Below are 23,639 nucleotides of genomic sequence, written 5' to 3'. Positions count from 1 at the left end.
AACATGACGGCGGAAATAGCGCAAAAAGATACACGTCTCCAGATCACGGACAGACCCGTTGCGCAGGCGCGCTAGCTTTCTCTGGCTGTAGTTCTCATTCTGTAGATATATTCTGCGTCTGCGCATTACTTGTTTCGTGCCTTGGCCGGCCTATACGCCTGCGCAAAGTAGCAAATTGGGGAGGGCGGAGCTGGTTATTAGCGGTGCGCATGCGCCGACACTACATCCGGTGTGGTCGTCGGGTCCGCTAGGAGTGTGGGGTACGCCGGCCGGAATATCGAGCGTGTAGTCATGTCGGCGTCGGTGTTGTCGGTCATCTCGCGGTTCTTAGAAGAGTACTTGAGCTCCACTCCTCAGCGTCTGAAGTTGTTGGACGCGTACCTCCTGTATATACTGCTGACCGGGGCGCTGCAATTCGGTTATTGTCTCCTCGTGGGGACCTTCCCCTTCAACTCTTTCCTCTCGGGCTTCATCTCCTGTGTGGGGAGTTTTATCCTAGCGGGTAATGATTCTATAAGTGATATCAGTTATAATGTGTTACTTTGATGCGTGCTTTTATTCCCACAGTACTCGTCTCTCTATATGAGACCACCGCCTCGTGAAGTTGAGAGAGGAACCTGCATTGCCCTCTTTTTGTGAATGGGGAAATTGAGGCACATTCAGGTTGTCGTGCCTAATACCAAAGAGCCGCCGAGGAGCTGGGATTAAATGTGGAAACACCTTCATGTTGCTGTTCAACCTGGTGGTCCACTTCACTTCATATTGGTCCATGGAAAACTCCCACCTTTCACTTAGCTTTAACACAACTTTGAAGTTGGTAAACTTTTAAAATGGAAAACCCAACTCAGGAGCTGTCATTTCACTATCCTGAACTCAGTTTTCACTCACATAGGTCTATTTTAGCTTTATTATTCTGATTCCCAGCAAATTTGATACCTTGTAGACTGCCATATTTAACGAGAGCTGACTGTCCCCATATATTTTTGCCAAAATCTGACCTTTCTTGCTCAACAGGGATTCAGTGAATACTGAGTCCAGGCTTGGCCCAGGGAGTGTTGGCCAGTACGGTTTATAGGTGGCTACCACATGAACTTTTCCAGTCATGGTATCACCTGCTGCATGACTTGGAAAACATGCCAAAATTCATGTTTTTTTTTTTTTTTCCACGTGTGATCATCAACAGTCACATTGTAAATTGTGTTTTGAATCTCATGCAAGGTATGGTAAAAGCTTTGGGGATACACCTGGTATATGTTTCTTGTCCTGAACGAGTTTACAGTGTAATTGGGGCATAGACAAAATACAGCGTTAGAATTGTCTGGAGACTTCATTTACAGTGGAGTCTTAATTACAGCTTAAAGTTAGAAACCTATAGAATGCTTATTACACATTCAAATTGCTAGTTCAGACTCATGCCAGAGATACTCTGCCTTCTCCTTTGTTTCTCAAGTTAAGATAAGTCTAAGGACTTAAGGACTAGTTCAGTAAGCCTGGCCTGGAGTTGCAGAGTAAGCCTGTACATCTTTGAATTTTGGCTTAGATGACCAAGACCTGGTTCTCTGTAGCAGCATCCTGGTCTATAGGAGTTTATATGTTACCATCATCAGATATACTACCCTACCCTCTTTGCTCTAGACTCCTCCTTCCTCCTGTAAAATACTGTTCATGACTAAGAATTTTATTAGCCAGACAGGAGAAGGAATCTTTTTATTTTATTTATTTATTTTTTATTTCTTTGGCCACCACATGGCATGTGGGATCTTAGTTCCCTGACCAGGGATTGAACCCGCGGCCCCTGCCTTGGAAGCACGGCATCTTAACCACTGGACTGCCAGGGAAGTCCCAGGAGAAGGAATCTTGAGAATGTCTGATTTTGTTTTCCAGGTCTGGAAAGAGTAGGAATAGGGCGGGGCCTAAAAGGTGATTAAAAAAAAAGCCTTCTCTGTGCTGAAGTCACCCTGGCTTCATAAGCTTCTAGGGTTAAGAATGACTTCTCAGGGCTACGTGGAAGAGTGGTTTGCAGAAGAGTGGATGTGGACTAGAGTTGCAGATTATTGGTGCAATAAAAGAAGATTTTTTGAGCAGATAATTTTTCCAGTGCCAGGTCTTTTTTTTTGAGAATGTTGTGGCTAAAGTTGAATTGGCAGACCCCCTACTCTCCTCCTCAATGAGAAGTTGATGGCCTGTCATTGAAGAGAATGCCTAGTGAAAGGGCACTTTTTTTTTTTTTTTTTTAGGGCACTTTAATAGTGAGGTCCTTTTGGGGGATTCTGATGTCCATAGGTGTTGGATAATTGGTAATTGGGTCAGGGAAATGAAAGTTGCTTCAGGAAAAGAAGGGATTCAAGACAATTCAGAGTTGCTGTGGAAGGGTATCGTTTGCATTTCTTTTGACAGACTTGACCTTACTAAATCCACTGCTGCCATTTGTTAGCTCAGATCCTCAACTGGATACTGTTATTTTAAAAAATTTTTGGCTGTGTTGGGTCTTTGTTGTGGTGCGTGGGCTTCTCATTGCGGTGGCTTCTCTTGTTGCGGATCATGGGCTCTAGGTGCGTGGGCTTTAGTAGTTGTGGCACGCGGGCTCAGTAGTTGTGGCGCGCGGGCTTAGTTGCTCTGCGGCATGTGGGATCTTCCCGGACCAGGGCTTGAACCTGTGTCGCCTGCATTGGCAGGCGGATTCTTAACCACTGCGCCACCAGGGAAGCCCTGGATACCGGTTTTAATGGGAAATTTTAAACTTGGAGTTTATCCTTTGTTCTGGTTGTTGGGAAGGGAAGGCTTGTACTTATTTATAGTGCTGAGGTTTCTAACTTCCCCGAGTTGTGTTTCCTATTGGAAGAGAACGGAGGAGGCCAGTTTGGCTGAGAAAGGGAATTGTAGGCGATTACGTTGAAGGATTAGGTAGTGCTGGATGCTAGAGCTTTGAGTGCCAGGCCAAGGAGTTTTATCCTGTAGGTAATAGGAATGCATCTAAGGATTAAAAAATTAAAAAAAAAAGTTTTAGATTTAAGTAAAGGAGAGACTTAAAATTGGTGTTAATGTGTAGGATGAATTGGAGGGAAAAGTTCTTTAGTCTGGTTCCCTTAATTTCTTTTTTGGCAGTCTGTTCTCTTCCATTCCTTCTGCATGTGTTATGTAGCATATGTTCTTTGGAAATTGATTAGTACATTTTAAACTGATATAGGATGCTATCACATTTTAAAAAAAGCCTGGTGTTATTTGGGCCTGATGAAAATGGTCTGTTTTCGTCTATTCCCTCGTGACTGGGACACTTAACCATGGTTTCAAGGAGACAGGGGTAGAAAATTGCCATTGAGAAGTCTTTTTTTTTTTGGATCAACAGTTTACAGTATAGTAGGCTTTAAAAGGACTTAAGAGGTAGAATATTTTTCTTCTTTCAGACAGATTTCATACATCCTCAGCAGCTGACTGTTTATCTTGTGGTTAGATCTCTCTAGAGGAGGACATCTGTCCCTTTTTCAGAGTAGCGTGTCAGTGTTGGCAGCCCTTCTAGTTTCCTTTTTTACCTAACTGAAATCCCTCTTTTTGCTCATTTAAAGTGCTATTTTGGAGGGATGAGTGGAAAACAATAAGACTGTCCTTAAAATAAATCTTTGATCTTGAAATCCGTTTTTAAGTCATTTCACAACTTTGGTCTCTGTTTTCTAATCTATGTGAAATATTTACGGATTAAAAAAAGTAGTTTTGTTCCCCCTAGTTTACAGATCCAAAAACAGTTTGAATCTGAAAGGCAAGGAGGCCTAATTCAGAGTGTTTTCTATCTCACGGGAGATCTTGGGCTGTGTGGACTGGGGTCCAGCATTTCTTTGGAAATTATCTATTAGATTTCTGGGCCCATAACTTGTCCAGGAGATTGGAAGTTTGCCAGCCTCATGCCTGACAGTCCTGTTGCTAAACCTCTTTCGTATCCCTTGCTACCTCTTCATCCTCTGTCACTCAGGCTCTCAAATACCTCTTATCTGGACTCCTGTAATCTACCTTATTGATCTCCCACACTCTCATCTCTCTCCCTCCAGTCCATCTTCCACTGTGTTTGCAGGCTTGATTTGACTTGCAAATCTGATTGTGCTACTCCCCACATAAAATTTGTCTGTACCCAAAGAGAAATTTAAAAACACTTTAATGGCATAGAGGGTCTTTGATAATCTGGTCCAGGCCACATCTCCAGCTTCATCTCGTCTCCGCCTCCTCTGTACTTTATATTCCAGCATTATTGAGTTACTTGTTATTCCCTGAACATGCCGAGATGTCTTAAGCTATTTTACCTTTGTTTGACTGCCCAGAAAATGCCTTTACTTCTCAGCCATCTCAGCTCAAGTGCTGCTTCTGTTTGAACCCTTCCCTGGCTCTTCAGATTTAGGTCTTTCTCCTGTATTCCTGTTTCACTATACTGTAGTGGTGTAGTGCTCTTTTCATCTCTGCATCCTCAGTGCTTAGCACTGTATGTTAAATTGTGAGCATGCCTATAATAAGTTAAGGAATATTGAGCAATTATGTGCCAGGTTCCGTGCCAGGGTACTGAGGATTTAACTGTGGAACACGCAGACATGATCTCTACTCCCACGGAGTTTATAATCTAGTGGGAGATGCAGCAAGTAAACCTGGATATAGTGCTGTGATGGAGAAGTATTGGTGAGAATAGGAACACCAGTAGGCACTCACCCCTGCCCAGTGGTCCTATAATACTTCCCTGATATGTTTGCTTTTCCAAAATATGCTTCATATTTTCTCTCTTCACTTTCATCTATATTTTCTCTTTTCCTTTATTCTCAGTTGATGATCTTGCTTTATTTTTTTTTTGCTAAAAAAGAAATCCTTTCATCTTCCTACCAAGGAATCATAGCAGCCCACCTGCACATGGACCCCCTACTCTTTGACTTATTTCCTGTAATGGTGGATGATATATCCCTTTCCTGTCAGAGGTCAGCTTCTTCACTTGTGCAGAGGATCCAGTCTTCTCTTGCTCACTCAGGGACTCAGCTTCTGTAATCATCCCTCCATTCTGCATCATTCATTTCTCTCTACTGGATCATTCCCATCATACATACATGCTCTAATAGCGTCCAATGAAAAAAATTAATTTGACTTCAGATACCCCTTCAGCTACTATTACATGTCTTTCTGCTCCATCATCACAGAGTTCCTTGAAAGGATAGTTGTCTAGTTGCTGTGTCTGTTTTCTCACCGTCCATTCATTCCTTAACCTACTCTTGGTGGTGGTCTGTGCCCACCACTACAGTGAAACTGCTCTTGCCATCTTGCCAGATCTAATGGCCATGTACCTCACCTTGCCTGAATGCTCAGCAACATTTAGCACTTAACATAGTTGGCTGCTTCCTTCTGAGTGAGTGAAGTACCTTCTGCTCAAAGCTTTTGCAGCACTACGCTCTCCTGCTTGTTCCGTCTCACCTCACTGGTTTTTCCTTCCTACTGTTTGTGCTAGGTGCTTCTTGGTCTGAGGGCATTGTTCTAGACCTCTTCTCTGTATTTCTTTCCCATAGGTGAATTTAAATAATGTCTATATAACTACAACTACCACATTTATATTTTCAGTTTTGACCTGTTCCCTGAATTCCAAATTAGTAAGTCCAGTTGCCTACTTGACATCTTCACTTGATGTCTAACACACAACTCCAGATTGAACCTTCCGGCCTAGCCATCTGCCTCTTCGCTGGTCAGTACATGGTGTCAGCTTTGGTTATGTTGTTGAAGCCACAAATTTAGAAGGTTTTTTTTTTTTTTTGGCTGCTCGGCCCGTGGGATCCTAGTTCCCCGACCAGGGATTGAATTGAACCCGGGCCCTCGGCAGTGAAAGCTCAGAGTCCTAACCACTGGACTGCCAGGGAATTCCCTAGAAGGTTTTCTTGATTCCTTGATTTCTCTTATCTCCCACATCCATTACATCAGCAAGCCCTGTCTTCTCCAAAATACAGCCTGTATCTCTTGACTTCTGTCCCTTTTGACTACCATTACCTGAGCTCTTTGGCTCCTGCATGACTCTTTCGCTTCTTGAACTTTGCAAACCATTCTCCGCATTGCAGTTCTACCATCCTTAAAAATTTTAGATCAGATTATTTTACTCATCTGCTCAAAACTTTGGAATATTGCTCCATTGTACTTAGAACTACATCCAGACTCTTTACTGAAGCTTACAAAGCCCCACTGATTTGGCCCTTGTCTCCCTCTTGCCCTTGATCCCTACAGTCTGGTCAGTCTGACCAAGATTGTTCTTGCTATCTTGAATGCTCTGCCCCTAGATCTTTGCATGGTTGGCTCCTGTCTTTCAAATTTTGGTCTTAACTAGCACCTTCTTAGAGAAGCCTTCTGTGACCCCCAAATAAGAAATAGCTTCCCAGTCACTCTTTTATTACCTTGCTTTTCTTCATAGCGCATATCAGTACCTCATATTTCCTTGTTTAGTTGTTTTCTCATTTATTATGTTTCTCTCCATTAGGGTGTAAGTTCCCTGGGAGCCAGACTCTTGTCTGTCTTGTTCTGTGCCATAGTCCTAGCACCTGGGACAGTGCATGGCGCATAGTAGATGCTCAGTAAATATTTTGCTGACTAAGTGAATATTTAAGGAGATAAATTAGAACTGCTAAAATGGAGCAAGCTGCCTTAGGAGGTAGTACATTTCCGTCTTTGGAAGTGCTCAGGAAGGACTGAAGGATCTTTTGTGGAGGAGCTTTTTGAACAGGTGTTCTTTGCCTTTTTGAGAATTACAAACCGTCCAGAGCCTGTGTTACTGATAGAGGCGGCATATCCCTGCATCTGAGGGATTTGATGCCTCTGTCAGTAACACAGTCTCTGGATGGTTTGTAATTCTGCACCTGGGGATGACTTATCAGATTCTGGATATGGTGAGTATACTTTGGAACTATTCCTAGCTGATTCATGCAGCCTTCCCTGGCATGCCCATATCCGCCACCTCTTGGGTATTTTGTGCATTAGATGGGGTGTTGGTCTTCAGGACCTTCAGGGTCCTTTGCATCTCCGTGCGATTCTGATTCTTATGTTGTCATTGAAGTAACTTGGGTTACTATGATTATGATAATAATAACACATCAATTCATTTCTTTGTCTACCTTCATGCGGAGCTTCTCTTTCCTTTTGTCCCCTCATATTTCTCGAAGCACTACTCTACTCCCATCTTCCACCCCAATAGCCGCTGTTAATTGTGTTTGGTATCTCTTTCTCCAGATTTTTTCCTAGATTCCAACTGAAATAAATGAGAAAGTAGTTATTTTTGTGTGTGTGTGTGTGTGTGTGTGTGTGTGTGTGTGTGTATGTGTATATATATATATGCAGTTTAAGAGAAATCTGAAAGGGAGTAATATTTTTGGCTTTTTTTCACTTAATATATCTTAGACATCTTTACTGTCAACGTATAGCAAATTAATCTCATTCTTTTGAGTAATTGCATGGGATTTTATTGCATGTCTGTAGTGTAATTTATTTAAGTAATCCCCTTGATGTCATTTGGACTGTTTTCACTTTTTTTTTTCAACTTTACGAACATGCTGTTAGAATGCCTTTGTTCTCTAAGATAAATTCTTTACTCAAAAGACATTTAAAATATAATAGATGTTGCCAATTGCTCTCCCAAATGGGTGAACCAAGCTATACTCACCACAGTGGGATTTTAATTGGTCGCCCTTGCTTCAGTCAGTGTCCTTCATATTTTGAAGGGTTCAGGTGACTGAAAAGATCCGGGGTTTTTCCACACTGTTTGCATGTTTAAGCATAATGAAGACTCTGTTGCCATGGTGATGGACTCTGAAGAAGTAGTCTGGTAGTTTTTTTTAAAAAATTTGTTTATTATTTATTTATTTATTTTTGGCAGCATTGGTTTTTCGTTGTTGCATGCGGGCTTTCTCTAGTTGTGGTGAGCGGGGGCTACTCTTCATTGTGGTGCGCGGGCTTCTCATTGCAGTGGCTTCTCTTGTTGCAGAGCACGGGCTCTAGGCGCACGGGCTTCAGTAGTTGTAGCATGCGGCCTCAGTAGTTGTGGCTCGCGGGCTCTAGAGCACAGGCTCAGTAGTTGTGGTGCACAAGCTTAGTTGCTCCGCGGCATGTGGGATCTTCCCAGACCGGGGCTCAAACCCATGTCCCCTGCATTGGCAGGTGGATTCTTAACCACTGTGCCACCAGGGAAGCCCAGTCTGGTAGTTTTCTGACCTTTGGGTTAGATCTCAGTCTGTTGCCTTTTCTTGGTTAGTGATGGAATGGATGCTAGCCTGAAGCAAATTTGGGTTAAGTAGTGTAATCATTTGTCACAGGTATAAAGATATTTTGGAAAAGTGTATTCCTAGAGCTTTCTTTTCATGTCAAATGGTGACTGTGGCTATGGTATCAGGTTGGAATCTTCAAGGGTACAGGGTGTGGCAGTGGAGAGTTCTCTGTCAGCGTCATGTAACTTAGATCTCTTGCCTTTTTTGAGACAAGCAGCTGCTAGAACTTTGAGATCAAAGATTATCTACTATTGTGAGGTCCTCATGGATAAGCATCTCTGCTGTCTAATGTACACATTCTGTTGGAAATAATTCACAATTTTATAACTTCTGGTCATTCAGCCTAGCCCCTTTGTTACTGCCTCAACTACATCTTGATCTAGGTATAATTATAAACTTAATTCAGGAGATAAGAGAGTTCTAAAGATATTTTGGTTTTATATCAATATTTTTTTTTTCTAAGTAAGCCTTTGGTTTCTAGCCTAACTCTGAGAAGTCGTATTGTTCCCTTAAACAATTAACAGCATAAAATTTGTGTACAACTTGATGAAATTTTAAATGCACCCTTTTAGCCATCACCAGATTAGGATATAGAACATTATCAGTACCCTAGAGGCCTCTCCTCCTGCCTTCCAAGTCATCTCCTGTGAACGATAAAAACCACTGTCCTGATTTGTATTACTGTAGATTGATTTTGGCCAATTTTAAGCTTTATATAAGTAGAATCATAAAGCATGTATTTTTTGGCATCTGGATTATGTTGCTCATCATATTTGCAGAATTCATCCATGTTGTGAAGTTCTTTTTCATTGCTATATGGTGTTCTATTGTATGCATATGCCATAATTTACCCATTTTACTGTTTTGTTTTGTTTTTTTTGGCTTGTGGGATCTCAGTTCCCCAACTAGGGATTGAACCCGGGCCCCTGTCAGTGAAAGCACCGAGTCCTAACCACTGGACCGCCAGGGAATTCTCCCCATTTTCCTGTTGATGGACATTAGATTGCTTCCAGTTGGGGGCCATCATGGGTATCATTCCTGTACGTGCCTTTTGATGGACTTATGTGTCATTTCTGCTGGAACAGAATTGTTGGATCAGAGGGTATGTGTGTGTGCATTAGTCATACTTGTTTCATACTCGTTGATAATCACTTTTGTGTTTTTCTTCTTGTACAGTTTGTCTGAGAATACAGATCAACCCACAAAACAAAGCGGATTTCCAAGGCATCTCCCCGGAGCGAGCCTTTGCTGATTTTCTCTTTGCCAGCACCATCCTGCACCTTGTTGTCATGAACTTCGTTGGCTGAATCATTCCCATTTACTTAATTGAGGCGTAGGAGACTAGAAGAATGTAAGTGATGATCTTAGTGCTGGTTTTAGAAACAGAAATCGGAGGGGCTGGTTTTGATCATGGTTGTCAGAGTTCCCATATTGTTGATAAGACGGTTGCAGAATTTTCCATATTGGTCTGCAGAGTATGTGTTAATATCGTCATGATTCATCAGTGCTGCTGCTCTTGGTCGTTGCCTTCTCTTCTCACTGTTCTGCAAATCATTAAGGTAACAGAAAATGAGAGTTTGCTTGTAGCTAATACATCAATTTCTGCACCAATAACTCCATGAAAATAACTCTGAGATCTTGGAAGAGACATAAATTGTAAGTTTTGCTTTTAGATTTGCTCTATAATTTTTTTTCTGATTTTGATCTCAGATGACTTCAAATGCCAGGCCATTGTCCCCATAGTACCTAGTATAGTGCTTACACCTGATAGACATCCAGCATATGCCGAATGAATGACGGTGGCTGCTTGCTTATATATGTGCTAAATTAAAAATTAATGGGAAAATTGGATTAGCTTGGGAGAACACTTGAACATATAGGATGAGATGCCATTTGGTCATTTGCCAGTTTTCTTTTTTTAGCAATAGAGCTCTTTTTTTTTTTTTTTTTTTTTTTAAGTAAACTCATATAGAATCTCAGCAGTGGAGCCGAGTTGTTCTGATTGACAGAAGTTGAAAAGCCCTCTTTGCTTGGGCTCTCCATGTGTGGTATGCTCTCCCCTCCATCCTTCCCTCCTAAGCAGAATCCTAAAAGCTCTGAGAAGTACTTGACTCTCTCTCTCTCTCTCTCTGTGTATGTGTATATATATATATATATATTTTTTTTTTTTTTTTTCTGGCCACTCTGCACGGCATGCGGGATCCTAGTTCCCTGACCAAGGATGGAACCCATGTCCCCTGCCTTGGAAGTGCGGAGTCTTACCCACTGGACCGCCAGGGAAGTCCCTTGACTCTATCTTAAAACTTATGTTATATATGAGAAAACAGAGGTCCAGAACAATCCACTGGCCTTCCCTGGCCACATAGCTAAGTGGAAGCAGCGTAGCGCCTTAGTCCAATGGTGCTCTTGGCCTAGTGCTCTTTCAGTATCCCGTGTTGCTCACTGATGAATGAATGCGCTCTATTCTTTGCCTTTCTCCTACAAAATTAAATGTTGCTATTACTGGGGTAGAGAAACGAGAACCTTAGGAAACCTACCCTCTTTGGGGGAAGGATATCCCAGCACCAACCTCTTTCTATCACAACTTGGAAAGCTATCATTTTTGTCCTAATCAGAAATCTAACACAAGAGGTAGAGCAGCCATGGACAAAGTGAATGCAATAATGTGACAAGGACTTTACTTCAGTTTCTAGCATGAAACAATCAGTTACTTAATATATTGCATAAATCCTTTCCATAGATATTGTCTCAAAAACAGTACTGTTAGTTCAGGTAAGGTTTCATTTTTGGCAGTGGTAAGTTGACAGAGGTGGTTTATATCAGTGAAAGAGGTTGTGAACCACTTCTTTCTACTATCTTAATACAGTTGAACTTTTTGGAGACCCAATCAGGACTTGAGTTGTTCCCCCATGTGCTAGTCAATGCCTTGATCCTGGGAACACAGTGAAAAGTAAAATGTGGCTGCCTTCAAGCAGTGAACAGTCTAGAAGGGGAGAAGGGCATGTAAACACAGCAGTTAGAGCCGCACTAAAGACCTGAACAAAGTGCTGTGGCGGTCCAGAGAACGGGGCCGCCGTGCCACCTGGGAGCAGAGGCCGCAGACAGGGTGCCTGACCAATGACAGCTTCTTGAGTACAGCTAGAAAATTCACCCAGCAGCACTGACCTGCGAACATCCTGAGTAACCCCTGGGCTCTGATAGTAACCTTGCTGGAAAGGTCATAAGTCTTCTGATTGCCCTACTCTAAATTTCTAGATGAGTCATATTGTATGCTTTAACAAGGGGACAGAGCAAACAGTTCAAGGATGTTTGTTCTCTAGGATCAGGGAGATACCAAATCATGAAAAATAATTTCCTAGGGCTGTCGTGATTGGAGGAGGACTCTGCAGCAGAGAGGCTAGTATTTCAAAATCATGACAAAAACAGAGACAAAGAAGCAGGCCCAGCAGAAACTGCGTACTGCAGACCCTATCAACGATCTAGGGCCACCTGTTCAGCTGGGAATTATGGGCCCAAGGTATAGCACAATCTTCCAATCCCAGATTGCAGTGTTAAATCATTCTATAGAGAGTATATTCGTAGTGAAATCCTTCTGTGGGGGACTCCCCAGGGGGTTTTTCACAGAGATCATTTGTGAAATGATCACAGTTTGACATGTACTGTCCTGCCCTCAATTTTCAAATATACATTTATTTGCCCTTTTTCTGTGCTTCTAACTCAGTTCTATGTGCAGTGTGCTAAAACACTTTAAAAATGGTTTTCGAGTGAGTTTTCAATATTTATATCAACTCAGAAGGTAGAACAAAACAGATTGAATATTCTCCATATTTGACAAGTATGTTGAGAGTTGGGTATAAAAAGAATAAACATCTATAGCTTACTGCTCTTGTGTGAATTTGGGGGTGACATTTAAAACGAGCAGCTACTGTGAAAAAGCATATCAAAAGAAAATGGCACTGAGTTAAAGAAATTTATTCCAGGAGAAGTAAGGAAGTTAACAGATAGTGAGTGCTCGCTTGGGCCAGGCTTTAAGTCTTATTTTATTTTCAAAACAACCTTATGGGGACAGGCTTGGTAATTCCACTTACAGATGCGAAACTGAGGTTCAAAGAACCTTGCTGGAAATCTTTTAAATCTAGTAATCCAGTCTGATGTCAAAAAATTTTTTTAATATCTATTTTTGCTTAAGGTTGCTTATTATAAAGTATTTGACAATTGCAGAGTTAAAGAAATGTGTTTAAAAAGTTACCACAGGGACTTCCCTGACAGTCCAGTGGTTAGGACTTTGCCTTCCAATGCAGGGGGTGCTGGTTCGATCCCTGGTCAGGGATCTAGGATCCCACATGCCTCGCAGCCAAAGAACCAAAACGTAAAACAGAAACAATATTGTAACAAATTCGATAAAGACTTTAAAAATGGTCCACATCAAAAAAAAAAAAAAAAGTTACCACAGTTATTTTTATCACCGTCCTTTCCTTTAATACTTACTTTCTTTGCTTGTATGACAATTTAAAAAATACAGAAAAGTACAGAGAAGAATATAACAAACACCGCTGTGTGTCCACCACCTGGAGTGAACAGGTTTTGAACAGATGAAGCGTTGTAGATTGAGCTGAAGTTCCTTTGAATCCCTCCAGTCCCCATTCCTTCCCTCTGCTGTAAGACTTGACCATCTTCATGGCACTTTTGTTCAGCTAGGACTATTGTAAAACCTACATCTGTTAACACAGCCTTTTCCAAACTTCAGACTTTTGTGGCCTCCTGAAAACATGTCCAGAGATGGCAGTGTGAGAAACCTGTAGTAAAAGTTAGCTGTTCAGTTGGCAGCACTGGTATAAGTGGCTATTCCAGTGGTCAAGAATAGAGTCATAGGGGCTTTCCTGGTGGTGCAGTGGTTGAGTCTGCCTGCCAATGCAGGGGACACTGGTTTGAGCCCTGGTCCGGGAAGATCCCACATGCCGTGGAGCAACTAAGCCCGTGCACCACAACTACTGAGCCTGCACTCTACAGCCTGCGAGCCACAACTACTGAAGCCCGTGCACCACAACTACTGAAGCCCGCACGCCCAGAGCCCGTGTTCCACAACAAGAGAAGCCACCACAATGAGAAGCCCGCGCACTGCAACGAAGAGTAGCCCCCTGCTCGCCGCAACTAGAGAAAGCTCGTTTGCAGCAACGAAGACCCAACATAGCCAAAAATAATAAATAAATAAAATAATAAAAAAAGAGAAAAGAATAGACTCATAATGTTTTTTAGATTATCATAAAAATGAAAATGCAAATAGATAACTAATAAGAACCTGCTGTGTAAAAACAATAAAATAAAATTCAAAAAAAAAAATGAAAATGCAGGGCTTCCCTGGTGGCGCAGTGGTTAAGAATCTGCCTGCCAAGGCAGGGGACACGGGTTCAAACCCTGGTCCGGGAAGATCCCACATGCCATGGAGCAACTAAGCCCGTGCGCCACAGCTACTGAGCCTGCGCTCTAGAGCCCGTGAGCCACAGCTACTGAGCCTGCGTGCCACTACTACTGAAGCCCTTGCGCCTAGAGCTGGTGCTCTGCAACAAGAGAAGCCACCGCAACGAGAAGCCCACGCACTGCAACGAAGAGTAGCCCCCGCTCGCCGCAATTAAAGAAAGCCTGTGCGCAGCGAAGACCTAATGCAGCCAAAACAAAAATAAATAAATCAATTTATTAAAAAAAAAAAATGAAAATGCAAAAATGAAAAATGCTCCTAGTGAGCTTCTGAGTTGGGAGAATCCATGCACACCTAAAGTGATGATCAGTGTTTGGCACTTAGGTGGCAGTAATCTATTTTGAATGAATGCATTATATAGAAGTTCAGTAGGTTTGAATATTTAAAGATTTACATACTATCTGTAAATATTTCCTGTTTTGTTTTTCCACGTCTCCTTGTGAAATTCTTTTCAGAAAATGTCAGCCTATCTCAGGTGTTCTGAAGGGAAATGAAGAAAAGAGGGACTTAGCTACATTGGGTCACAGCTTGGGAAGGAAAGTTCCTGATGACTGATCCCTCTGGGATCAGAGGGAGAAGTGAACAGGGCTTCGACAAGGGGACAGACCTGAGCTTGGACATATGCTCAGCCTGAGGGCGATTGTTTGCCACCAGGTTGTGCTGAAACCTTGTTAGTGTTGCTTTGTTTTTATGGTGGAGGCTGTTCTCCCACAGGTCTTTAAAAATTCGTAGTGTTTAATCCCGGCTGGAGCGAGGGCGCTACAGGGCTGGGCAGAACATAACTGACAAACAGTACTATTTACAAACAAGCTGTCGCCGTTGGCTTTTTGAATTCATCAGGAAAGTACTGTAGTAATCTAGAAAGTTACCTCTGGAAGGGGATCTAAATGTTATTTCTTAGGCGCTACTGCCACCCATTGGCTTGTACATTTCATTGCTGAGAGAAGGTACTACAAAGCCCAAGAGGAAGCTGAGTTTGGGGGAAGAAACCACAGATACCTTTGTGATAAAACCTAGTTTCTTCCAGTCACAGGAGGGCAGTAGAGGTCCAAGCGGGCCTAGGTGTTGGGTGGGGCTTGCTTTACATTCTGGCCAGAGGTGGGCGGTGTCAGTCAGGCACAAAAGGGCATGCAACCTTTGTCACCTAGGGAAGGCCAAGTGCACGGTGACCCAGAGGTTGACCTTTTATTTCCTTTTCTGATCTGTCAGTTCGAGAGCTCCCTTTCCGGTTTCTTGTAGACCTGTTTTTGCTCTCAGCATGACCTCCTGCTGGCAGTCATCTTTAATTTTTTTGGGTGGGGGGGTTAGTTTCCATTTTATTTTCTGTGTGACATTTCACCTTATATTGAATTAGGTTTAGCCACCAGATAAGTTCTCAAAAAGGGAACTACTCTAAATTTGTAGAAAGTATTTTGAGTTAGCATAATCTTTTCTCAACCCCCTTTTTTTCCTGGTTGGAGGGTGAGATTCTTTACTTATTCTTAAAACCTTGAATCTGCTTATTTTATTTACAAAAAACCCAAATAATTGATGATTCTTGAATTGGTGATTGTGCTCTATTTGGTATTTGGTTCATTTAAAACTACCAAAAAAAAAGAGAAAAAGAAAAAAAGAGAATTTCAAGTAGATTTGTGTGTTTTTTTTTAATTTGGCCAAGCTTTGCGTTTTGCAGGTTTCTAGTTCCCTGACCAGGGATGGAACCCGGGCCCCGGCAGTGAAAGTGCTGAGTGCTAACCACTGGACTGCCAGGGAATTCCCATAGATTTCTATTTATGAAGTTCATTCCCTGCCTTAGTTTCTCTAGCCTTGCAGCGCAGATGATTCCGACTGCAAGTCATCCTGCCCCCAGGTTGCATAAGACCCTCTTCTAGGGGCCCTCACGGTCCACTGTGCATGCCCCTAACGCTGCACTTACCACATGGTTATGAAACCATTCATTTTCCTGTCTCTCCCACTGGACTGTTAAATTCCCACAGGGTGTGGACCTCAGAGCTTAGCACAGGGCTAACGGTCACAATGCATGTTTGTCAAATGAGTGTATGAATGAGTAAATCATTTTCAGCTGCAACAAAATGCTGTATAAAATAGCTGTATCATTGGTGATGTGGATGCTAAGACATGAGGAAAGTGCCGGGGAAGAAAGATGCCAAGGGAACAGTTCACACGAGGGACGGTGGAGTTGGGCACGAGCGTGAGGCTAGAAGTCGGAAGACCTGTGTTGTAGACTTTGCTGTGTTGTTAACTAGTTGAATGGAGAAATAAGCTTGTCGTTGAGCCCTCAGTTCCCTATGTGCACAGGGAGGGGATTGGCCGGGATGCTCATCAGGGTCTCCTGCAGCTGTTACAGCCTCTGATTCATAGTATTCACGATAGTCCCATTGTGTTTGAGGAGGATCATGCTGTTTGTGTGGATCCTCAGTTGAGCTTTGCTTTTTATTTTTCTTCTTGCTTTTTACCTTCAGTTGTTGCTTTTTATCCATATTACCAGGTTTTCATCATCCATCAAAAGTGCGATTGTCTGTAACAAAATGCATGGTGTTTGTATAAGGCCTTTTACAAAATTAGACAACATTTATCAAATGTTTTACAGTTGTCACATAACCAGGCTTGCAGGACTCACACTCCACATGCACTTTAAAAAAAAATAAATTTATTTATTTATTTATTTACTTTTGGCTGAGTTGGGTTTTCTCTAGTTGTGGCGAGCGGGGGCTACTCTTTGTTGCGGTGCGTGGGCTCCAGTAGTTGTGGCGCACGTGCTTAGTTGCTCGGCGTCATGTGGGATCTTCCTGGACCAGGGCTTGAACCCGTGTCCCCTGCATTGGCAGGCGGATTCTTAACCACTGTGCCACCAGGGAAGTCCCCACATACACTTTTACACACATCAACCCACGTCATCCTCACGGCCCACCCTGTGATGGAGGTAGACAAATAGCAGTGTTCCCGTTCTGTACATGAGGTAATTAAACCTTGGTGAAATTTAAGTTGACTTGTCCAGCGCCTGGAACTAATAAGTGACTGAGTGGGAACTCGATAACAGATACTTTGACTTCACACTTTTATATTCTTTCCTCTCTATTATGTTCAAAGACTTTTGGATGATGAATATACACATTTTGTTAGAAGGTTTCCATTAACATTATTAAGCTTGCTTCTCTCTTTTTTTTTTTTTTTTTTTTTTTAAAGACTTTTTTTTTTTTTTTTTTTTAATTTTTATTTATTTATGTATTTATTTATGGCTATGTTGGGTCTTCGTTTCTGTGCGAGGGCTTTCTCTAGTTGCAGCAAGCGGGGGCCACTCTTCATTGCGGTGCGCGGGCCTCTCACTATTGCGGCCTCTCTTGCTGCGGAGCACAGGCTCCAGACGCGCAGGCTCAGTAATTGTGGCTCACGGGCCCAGTTGCTCCGCGGTATGTGGGATCTTCCCAGACCAGGGCTCGAACCCGTGTCCCCTGCATTGGCAGGCAGATTCTCAACCACTGCGCCACCAGGGAAGCCCTCTTTTTTTTTTTTTTTAAAGGAACCATTTTGAGATATGTCAGAGCACACGGTTCTTTTTTTTTTTTTTCAATTATATTCATTTATGGCTGTGTTGGGTCTTCGTTTCTGTGCGAGGGCTTTCTCTAGTTGTGGCACTAGAGGGGCCACTCTTCATCGCGGTGCGTGGGCCTCTCACTATCGCGGCCTCTCTTGTTGCGGAGCACAGGCTCCAGATGCGCAGGCTCAGTAGCTGTGGCTCACGGGCCCAGTTGCTCCGCGGCATGTGGGATCTTCCCAGACCAGGGCTCGAACCCGTGTCCCCTGCATTGGCAGGCAGATTCTCAACCACTGCGCCACCAGGGAAGCCCACTTCTCTTTTTTAAATGGGAAAAACTTAGGAGAGGTTGATAAGAAAGGATGAAGACAGGCTATCTAAAATGTTTCTGCAAAGTTGGTCATCTTTAGTATGATCTGGAAGAAGTGGAGGAGAATGCAGATCAGGAGACCTGACTTTATCCAGAGAGGGTGACCCTGGGCCGGCGCTGTACAGTAGAACTTTGCATTGTGCAAATCTAAGTCTGCACTGCCAAATATGGTAGCTACTAGCCACATGTAGTTATTGAACATTTGAAATGTGGCTAAGTGAGGCACTGAATTTTTCATTTTATTTAATTTTAACTCAGCTTAAATAGTCACCTGTGGCTAGTGGCTGTGGTGTTGGACAGCACAGCTCTGGACAAATCTGTCAAACTCTCAGGTGATGGTTTCCTTATCTGTAAGATTGAGAGGATTGGACGAGCTGATCTCTACAGCTCCTTTCATTTTCAGATCCATGCCTTCTGAAATTGTAGTGATTCACATTGAGCTCTGAACCTAGAGTTTCTGCAGAATGGTCTTTGATTCACATTTTCTCTAATTTCAGTTTTAATTGAGTGACCAGGATCTAGGATGAGATGGATTTGAAGGAAAATCAGTATTTGAGCATATCTGCTCAGTGCTGGTGTCTGCTGGGAAAGCAGATTCCAAACAGAAATGACCCTGTCTGGCATCATCTTTTGTGTCTCTACAGAGAGTAATTCTTTTTAACAGTTCTTTGTGTTGTGCCTTGCTTTCTCTTAAGATGATGAGAACAGGCTGATCGAATGGTGCTGTCTTTCCTGCTTGGTGAATAGACTGAAGAAGTCATGCTAACTCTTCTCAGTAGGTGTCTTCCACTTTGCATGTCTTGATATCAGGGGAGGAAATTTTATTTGTCAGTTTGTTGAAACCTTTATCCCCTGGTTAACAGTTGAAATCATTCTTCTGAGCTGGTGAATAGTCCAATTTTGTTGAGCTAATATTTCAAAGACTCCTAGAACCTCTGCTTTTAGAGTACTGTCTGGTAGATATATTTTTGCCTTAAAAGAAAGGAGCAGATCTATGTAAATAGGGATTTTCTGAAAACCATTGTCAAAGAGATTTACTCTCATGAGTCATTTTTTGCCTTTTAGTTGGACCAATCCCAGTGTCTTAAATTAAGATGTTTTATTGTCGTAGGATCTCAAAACTTGACTTTTGTACTGAACGAGGATTTCTTTTATAATTCTCATTGTGTCAGGCTCTTCACTGAAGTGGCCCTGTGCTCTATTCCTCTCTCACTTTGGCGGTTAGAACTGATGTGTCGTATTAGTTCATAGTCTGTTGTCAGAGAGTTTGCTTTAAGACATTTGATGGAGTGAGTGGGTTAGTTTTAATAGGTCTGTTTGTTCTTATTTGGCACTGTGATCACTTTTGCTCCCTGTTTTTGCTCTTTGTTTTACATATTTCTCATAATTCCACTGATGCAGGAATGTTCTGCAATCATGTAGCATTTCTCTTTCATTGTTAGTGGAATAAAAGCAATCTGGCTAGAAGTCTAAGATCTTTCCTCTAAACTCTGATGCTAGAATCTCCAGGTCACCTGAACCAATGCACAAAATAAAGTGGTGCCCTTTCACCTACTGGCGTAGCCCAGCTCTTCTGAAACATAGTGTTTCCCAACCTTTCTCATCTTCGCACATAGAAGATGACAATATTTTTATGGCACACTGCAGGAAAATGGGCTGCTTGTGGCTGGGGACATTGGGGCCCGTAGGGCCAAGGGGTCACCTTCTGGCCACACCGTGTTGGAGCACAGCAGGTGGGCAGCCCTCCTAGAGGCGTGAGAAGGGAAGTCGGTGTTTAAGGGGCAGGGCTGGGCTCTACCTCACAGCTTACCGTCAGTCCCATCTGACTGGCAGCTGTGTGGCCTCTTCTCTTGGGGTTACTCTCCACCTCCTTCTTGCCAAAAATAATCTTACTGTTAAGTGAAAACAAAATGATTTCTTCTGTTTTGGTCCTTCGTTAAATCTGAGATTGGGAATCTTTCTCTACTTTCTTTCGAATTCTTCCTTCTTCCACTCCCCCTACCCCACCCCCCAAACTGGAAGTTAGTGCTTTGTAAGCTTTCTAAATCCAGAAAAGCTCTTTAGGCTAAGTTGCAATCCTCTCACCACAAAGAGGGTTTGTGGATCAGAGAGGTCAGAGTGACTTACGTAAAGTCGTGCAGCTAATTAATTGCAGAGGTGGCGTTAGAACCCACGGCTACAGTTCCGAGTGAGTTATGCCTTCGTGTGCTTGGAATTCAGATTTGAGCATTAATTTTTATGGATACCTCTATAAAATGTTCAGTGCAAAAATTTGCTTTATTCTGGTTGTTCTAACCTGGCTTAAATGCTGTCCAGAATTTGGGAACCCCGTAACTGCCTTTGTCTTTACGGGTTTAGAATTCAGATCGAAGAATTCGAGACCCTGTCTGTAGCATATCACAAAACATTTTTAGAAACCTTGAGTATCTCTTCTTACCTTTCTGCTTCTTTCTTAAAGGTTCACTTTTTGATTTCCCCTGGATAAGAAGAGCTCTTGAGATGGCAGTTTGTTGGACACACGGATTTTCTTCAGATTTGTGCTTACTACCGACTGATTTGGGTTGCGGTTGGAGAGCCCAGAGAGTTCCCAGGCTTCCGTGTCAGAACAACTTTGTAATGAGCATTTATTAGCACAGCCTCTGCCTTCCATGAAGTGTAACCTTTTTGCCTTCCAAATTAAAAAGCTCCATGCCACTCCTTCCTCTGCCTCTGGCTCTGTTTTTTGTTTTTATTCTTTATTGGTATGAATGTCCTTTTTTTCCCTTCAATCCGCTGTGCAGAGCGCTTTAGGAGTTGATAAGTTGCAACTGTGAAACTGCCTCCACGTTTTCATTAAGTGTATTTGAAGTTAATGACAAAAGGCGGGGCTGACAACCCTGGGAAACCACAGTCCTTTGTCTTTTCCCTGGAGCTGGTAATCCCTTACTAATCCTTCAATTGTTGCGGGTGGTTCCGCTCTTATGACACAATGCTTCCTCGAACTGCATCATTAAGCACTTTGTGAGAAAAGTGTGTGCTTCCCCATTTATATCTGTTTCAACATGATGTAGTGGTGAAAAGTGAAATATGTATCTCTTAGACCGTGTAAGAAGAGTGCCAAAAGTGGGGTTTGTATATATGCTTATTTATAGGAGACACTACTTTCCAACCACCTTCACAAATGTTCTCTCATTTTGTTCTTACCATTATCTCAGGGGTTCCAATCCTCATTAGATAGACGAAGAAATTGAAGCTCCGATTTATAACTTGCTTAAGATCAGAGTTCATGACACACTTGGGTGGAACAATAGGTCTGCTGGCTGAAGTCTAGACATATTTATATGTATTGTGGTAGCAGCCCTATTTCCATCTTGGGTGCTATATACAGGAAATAAGCTATGTTGAGGATTCCACTGTTTAAATTTAGCTGACTGCTGAGATGGTGAGTTGTGCTCTAGAGGTTTCCCAACTTGGCTGCACATTAGAATCGCTTGGGGAACTTAAAAACGAAATCTCAATGCCCAGGGCACACCCCAGACCAATTAAATACAAATCTTCGGGGGTGGCATCTGCACTTTGTACCACTAGCCGGGAGATTCTAACGTGCAGCCAAATTGGAGAAGTGCTGCTCGGGATTCTTGCTATGCAAAACGTAGCCTGTTGACCAGCAGTATTGACATAACCTAGGAGCTTATTTGAAAAAGAGACTCTCAAGCCCACCCCAGACCCTCCTGAAGCAGAATCTTTGTTTTAACGTGGTCAGCAGGTGATTCATGTTGATATTCAAGTTTGAGAAGCACCCATCCAGAGCAGGGGTTCTCAAATTTTGGTGTATCTCACAATTACCTGGGAACTTGGTAATGAACTTGGACCTCTGTGTTTTAAAAGTTTGCAAGTAGCTCTAGATTAGGAGTCGGCAAGCTTTTTCTTAAATGAATGGCCTGGCAATGTTCCAGTAAAACTTTATTCACAAAAGCAAGCTGTTGGTGCTTGGGCCATGGTTTGCCATTCCGAGGGATGCTAGTTCACTAAACGATGACTGAGTAATTGAATATGCTTTAAAACTTTTATGTACACATTTTCTCAGCCATAAAAAGAAACAAAATTGAGTTATTTGTAGTGAGGTGGATGGACCTAGAGTCTGTCATACAGAGTGAAGTAAGTCAGAAAGAGAAAAACAAATACCGTCTGTTAACACATATATATGGAATCCTAAAAAAAAAAGTCATGAAGAACCTAGGGGCAAGACGGGAATAAAGACGCAGACCTCCTAGAGAATGGACTTGAGGATACGGGGAGGGGGAAGGGTAAGCTGGGACAAAGTGAGAGAGTGGCATGGACACATATACACTACCAAACGTAAAATAGATAGCTAGTGGGAAGCAGCTGCATAGCACAGGGAGATCAGCTCGGTGCTTTGTGACCGCCTAGAGGGGTGGGATAGGGAGGGTGGGAGGGAGGGAGACGCAAGAGGGAAGAGAGATGGGGACATAGGTATATGTATAACTGATTCATAAAGCAGAAACTAACACACCATTGTAAAGAGGTTATACTCTAATAAAGATGTAAATAAAAAAAAACTTTTATGTACACATTTGTACCTTTATCAGGAGGCTTATGAATTATTTTTAGTGTAGATTGGTAAACAGGTATTTTGAATAAGAAAAGCATCTGAACTTCAAGATAAATGGGTGGAAAACTGGGAATAATAGTGATAATTTTGTCAAGGAAGACATTACAGTTTTCAGAGCCTTTAATATACAAACTTTAATGTATGTCAGTGATCTTGAGATATATGGGGTAGATACTAAGCTCCCACTTAATTGGGTTAGCTGTTATCTCAGAGGTGATTTACCCAAGCCAGTGGGAAACCTTCATCTTTGGTGTGTCTTTTCACCATTTGCGATAAGGCAGAAGCCTATAGACAGCTTTTGGAGTCTTGAGTTTAAATTTAGTTAAAAGCTCATTACAACTCATTTTTAGTCTTCTGTTCACTTGTTCAGTGGTTCTCAACTCTACATGTAGGAGAATTACCTGTGAAATGATTCAAGTTTAAAAACTGCATTACTACTGCCCCCCAACCACCAATTGAGTTTCTGATTTTTTTTTTTGGCTGCGCTGTGTGGCATGCGGGATCTTAGTTCCCAACCAGGGATCGAACCCACACCCCCTGCATTGGAAGGGTGGAGTCTTAACCACTGGACGGCCAGGGAAGTCTCAGAGTTTCTGATTCTTATGTGTGTTTTTTGTTTTTTGTTTGTTTTTTTTTTAGCTGAAGTAACTAAAGACATGGTAGATACGAGACACTAAATCAGGATGGGTAATCCTTTCATTTGATGCATCTTCCAGTCTGGTTCTTTTTTTTTTTTTTTTAATTTTATTTATTTGTTTATTTTTGGCTGTGTTGGGTCTTCATTGCTGCACTCGGGCTTTCTCCAGTTGCTGCGAGCCGGGGCTACTCTTCGTGGTGGTGTGCGGGCTTCTCATTGCGGTGGCTTCTCTTGTTGCGGAGCACAGGTTCTAGGTGCGTGGGCTTCAGTAGTTGTGGCACATGGGCTCAGGAGTTGTGGCTCGTGGGCTCTAGAGCCCAGGCTCAGTAGTGGCGCACGGGCTTAGTTGCTCCGTGGCATGTGGGATCTTCCTGGACCAGGGCTCGAACCCGTGTCCCCTGCATTGGCAGGCGGACTCTTAACCACTGTGCCACCAGGGAAGTCCCTGGATCTTTCTTAATACCCACCGGCTGTGTTGTGATGGTGCCTGTCCTGGGTGCCCAGTGTAGCATGCTGCAAGAGTGGATTTTGAGTACTACGGCACAGGGTGAGCTATATCGTAGCATTTGCTGCTGCCTCTAGCTCAGCATCTTTACGGGGTGGGTTTATTTTCTGTGCTCTTTTGTGGGGCCGGGGGCCATTTGCCACACCACTGTACATGGTCTGTTCCCTGCCATTCTTTGCAGTGGCTGGAAGCCTGGCCCTCAGCACCTCCTGCCCACACATTTCCTGCCCCCTATCACATGGAAACCAT

The 23,639-nt window shown here is 42.7% G+C and overlaps 1 protein-coding gene across 1 annotated transcript; it reads left to right on the top strand.

Annotated features, from left to right (window-relative positions):
* The first annotated feature begins 212 nt into the window (after positions 1 to 212).
* On the top strand, positions 213 to 20,337 carry DAD1 (defender against cell death 1). Its single transcript, XM_036844772.1, has 3 exons — positions 213 to 502; positions 9,432 to 9,606; positions 20,095 to 20,337. The coding sequence occupies exons 1-2, from the start codon at positions 292 to 294 to the stop codon at positions 9,560 to 9,562; spliced, it is 342 nt and encodes a 113-aa protein (XP_036700667.1). The 5' UTR covers positions 213 to 291; the 3' UTR covers positions 9,563 to 9,606; positions 20,095 to 20,337.
* The last annotated feature ends 3,302 nt before the right edge of the window (positions 20,338 to 23,639 follow it).

Source organism: Balaenoptera musculus, chromosome 2, assembly GCF_009873245.2.
Source record: "Balaenoptera musculus isolate JJ_BM4_2016_0621 chromosome 2, mBalMus1.pri.v3, whole genome shotgun sequence".
NCBI lineage: Eukaryota > Metazoa > Chordata > Mammalia > Artiodactyla > Balaenopteridae > Balaenoptera > Balaenoptera musculus.
The sequence above is the reverse complement of the archived record's forward strand: the minus strand, read 5'-3'. Positions and strand labels throughout refer to the sequence as shown.

Coding starts and splice junctions, on each gene's coding strand:
- DAD1 (XM_036844772.1), top strand. CDS start 292: ATGTCGGCGTCGGTGTTGTCGGTCATCTCGCGGTTCTTAGAAGAGTAC. Junction 503..9,431: donor GGGGAGTTTTATCCTAGCGG/GTAATGATTCTA, acceptor CTTCTTGTACAG/TTTGTCTGAGAATACAGATC.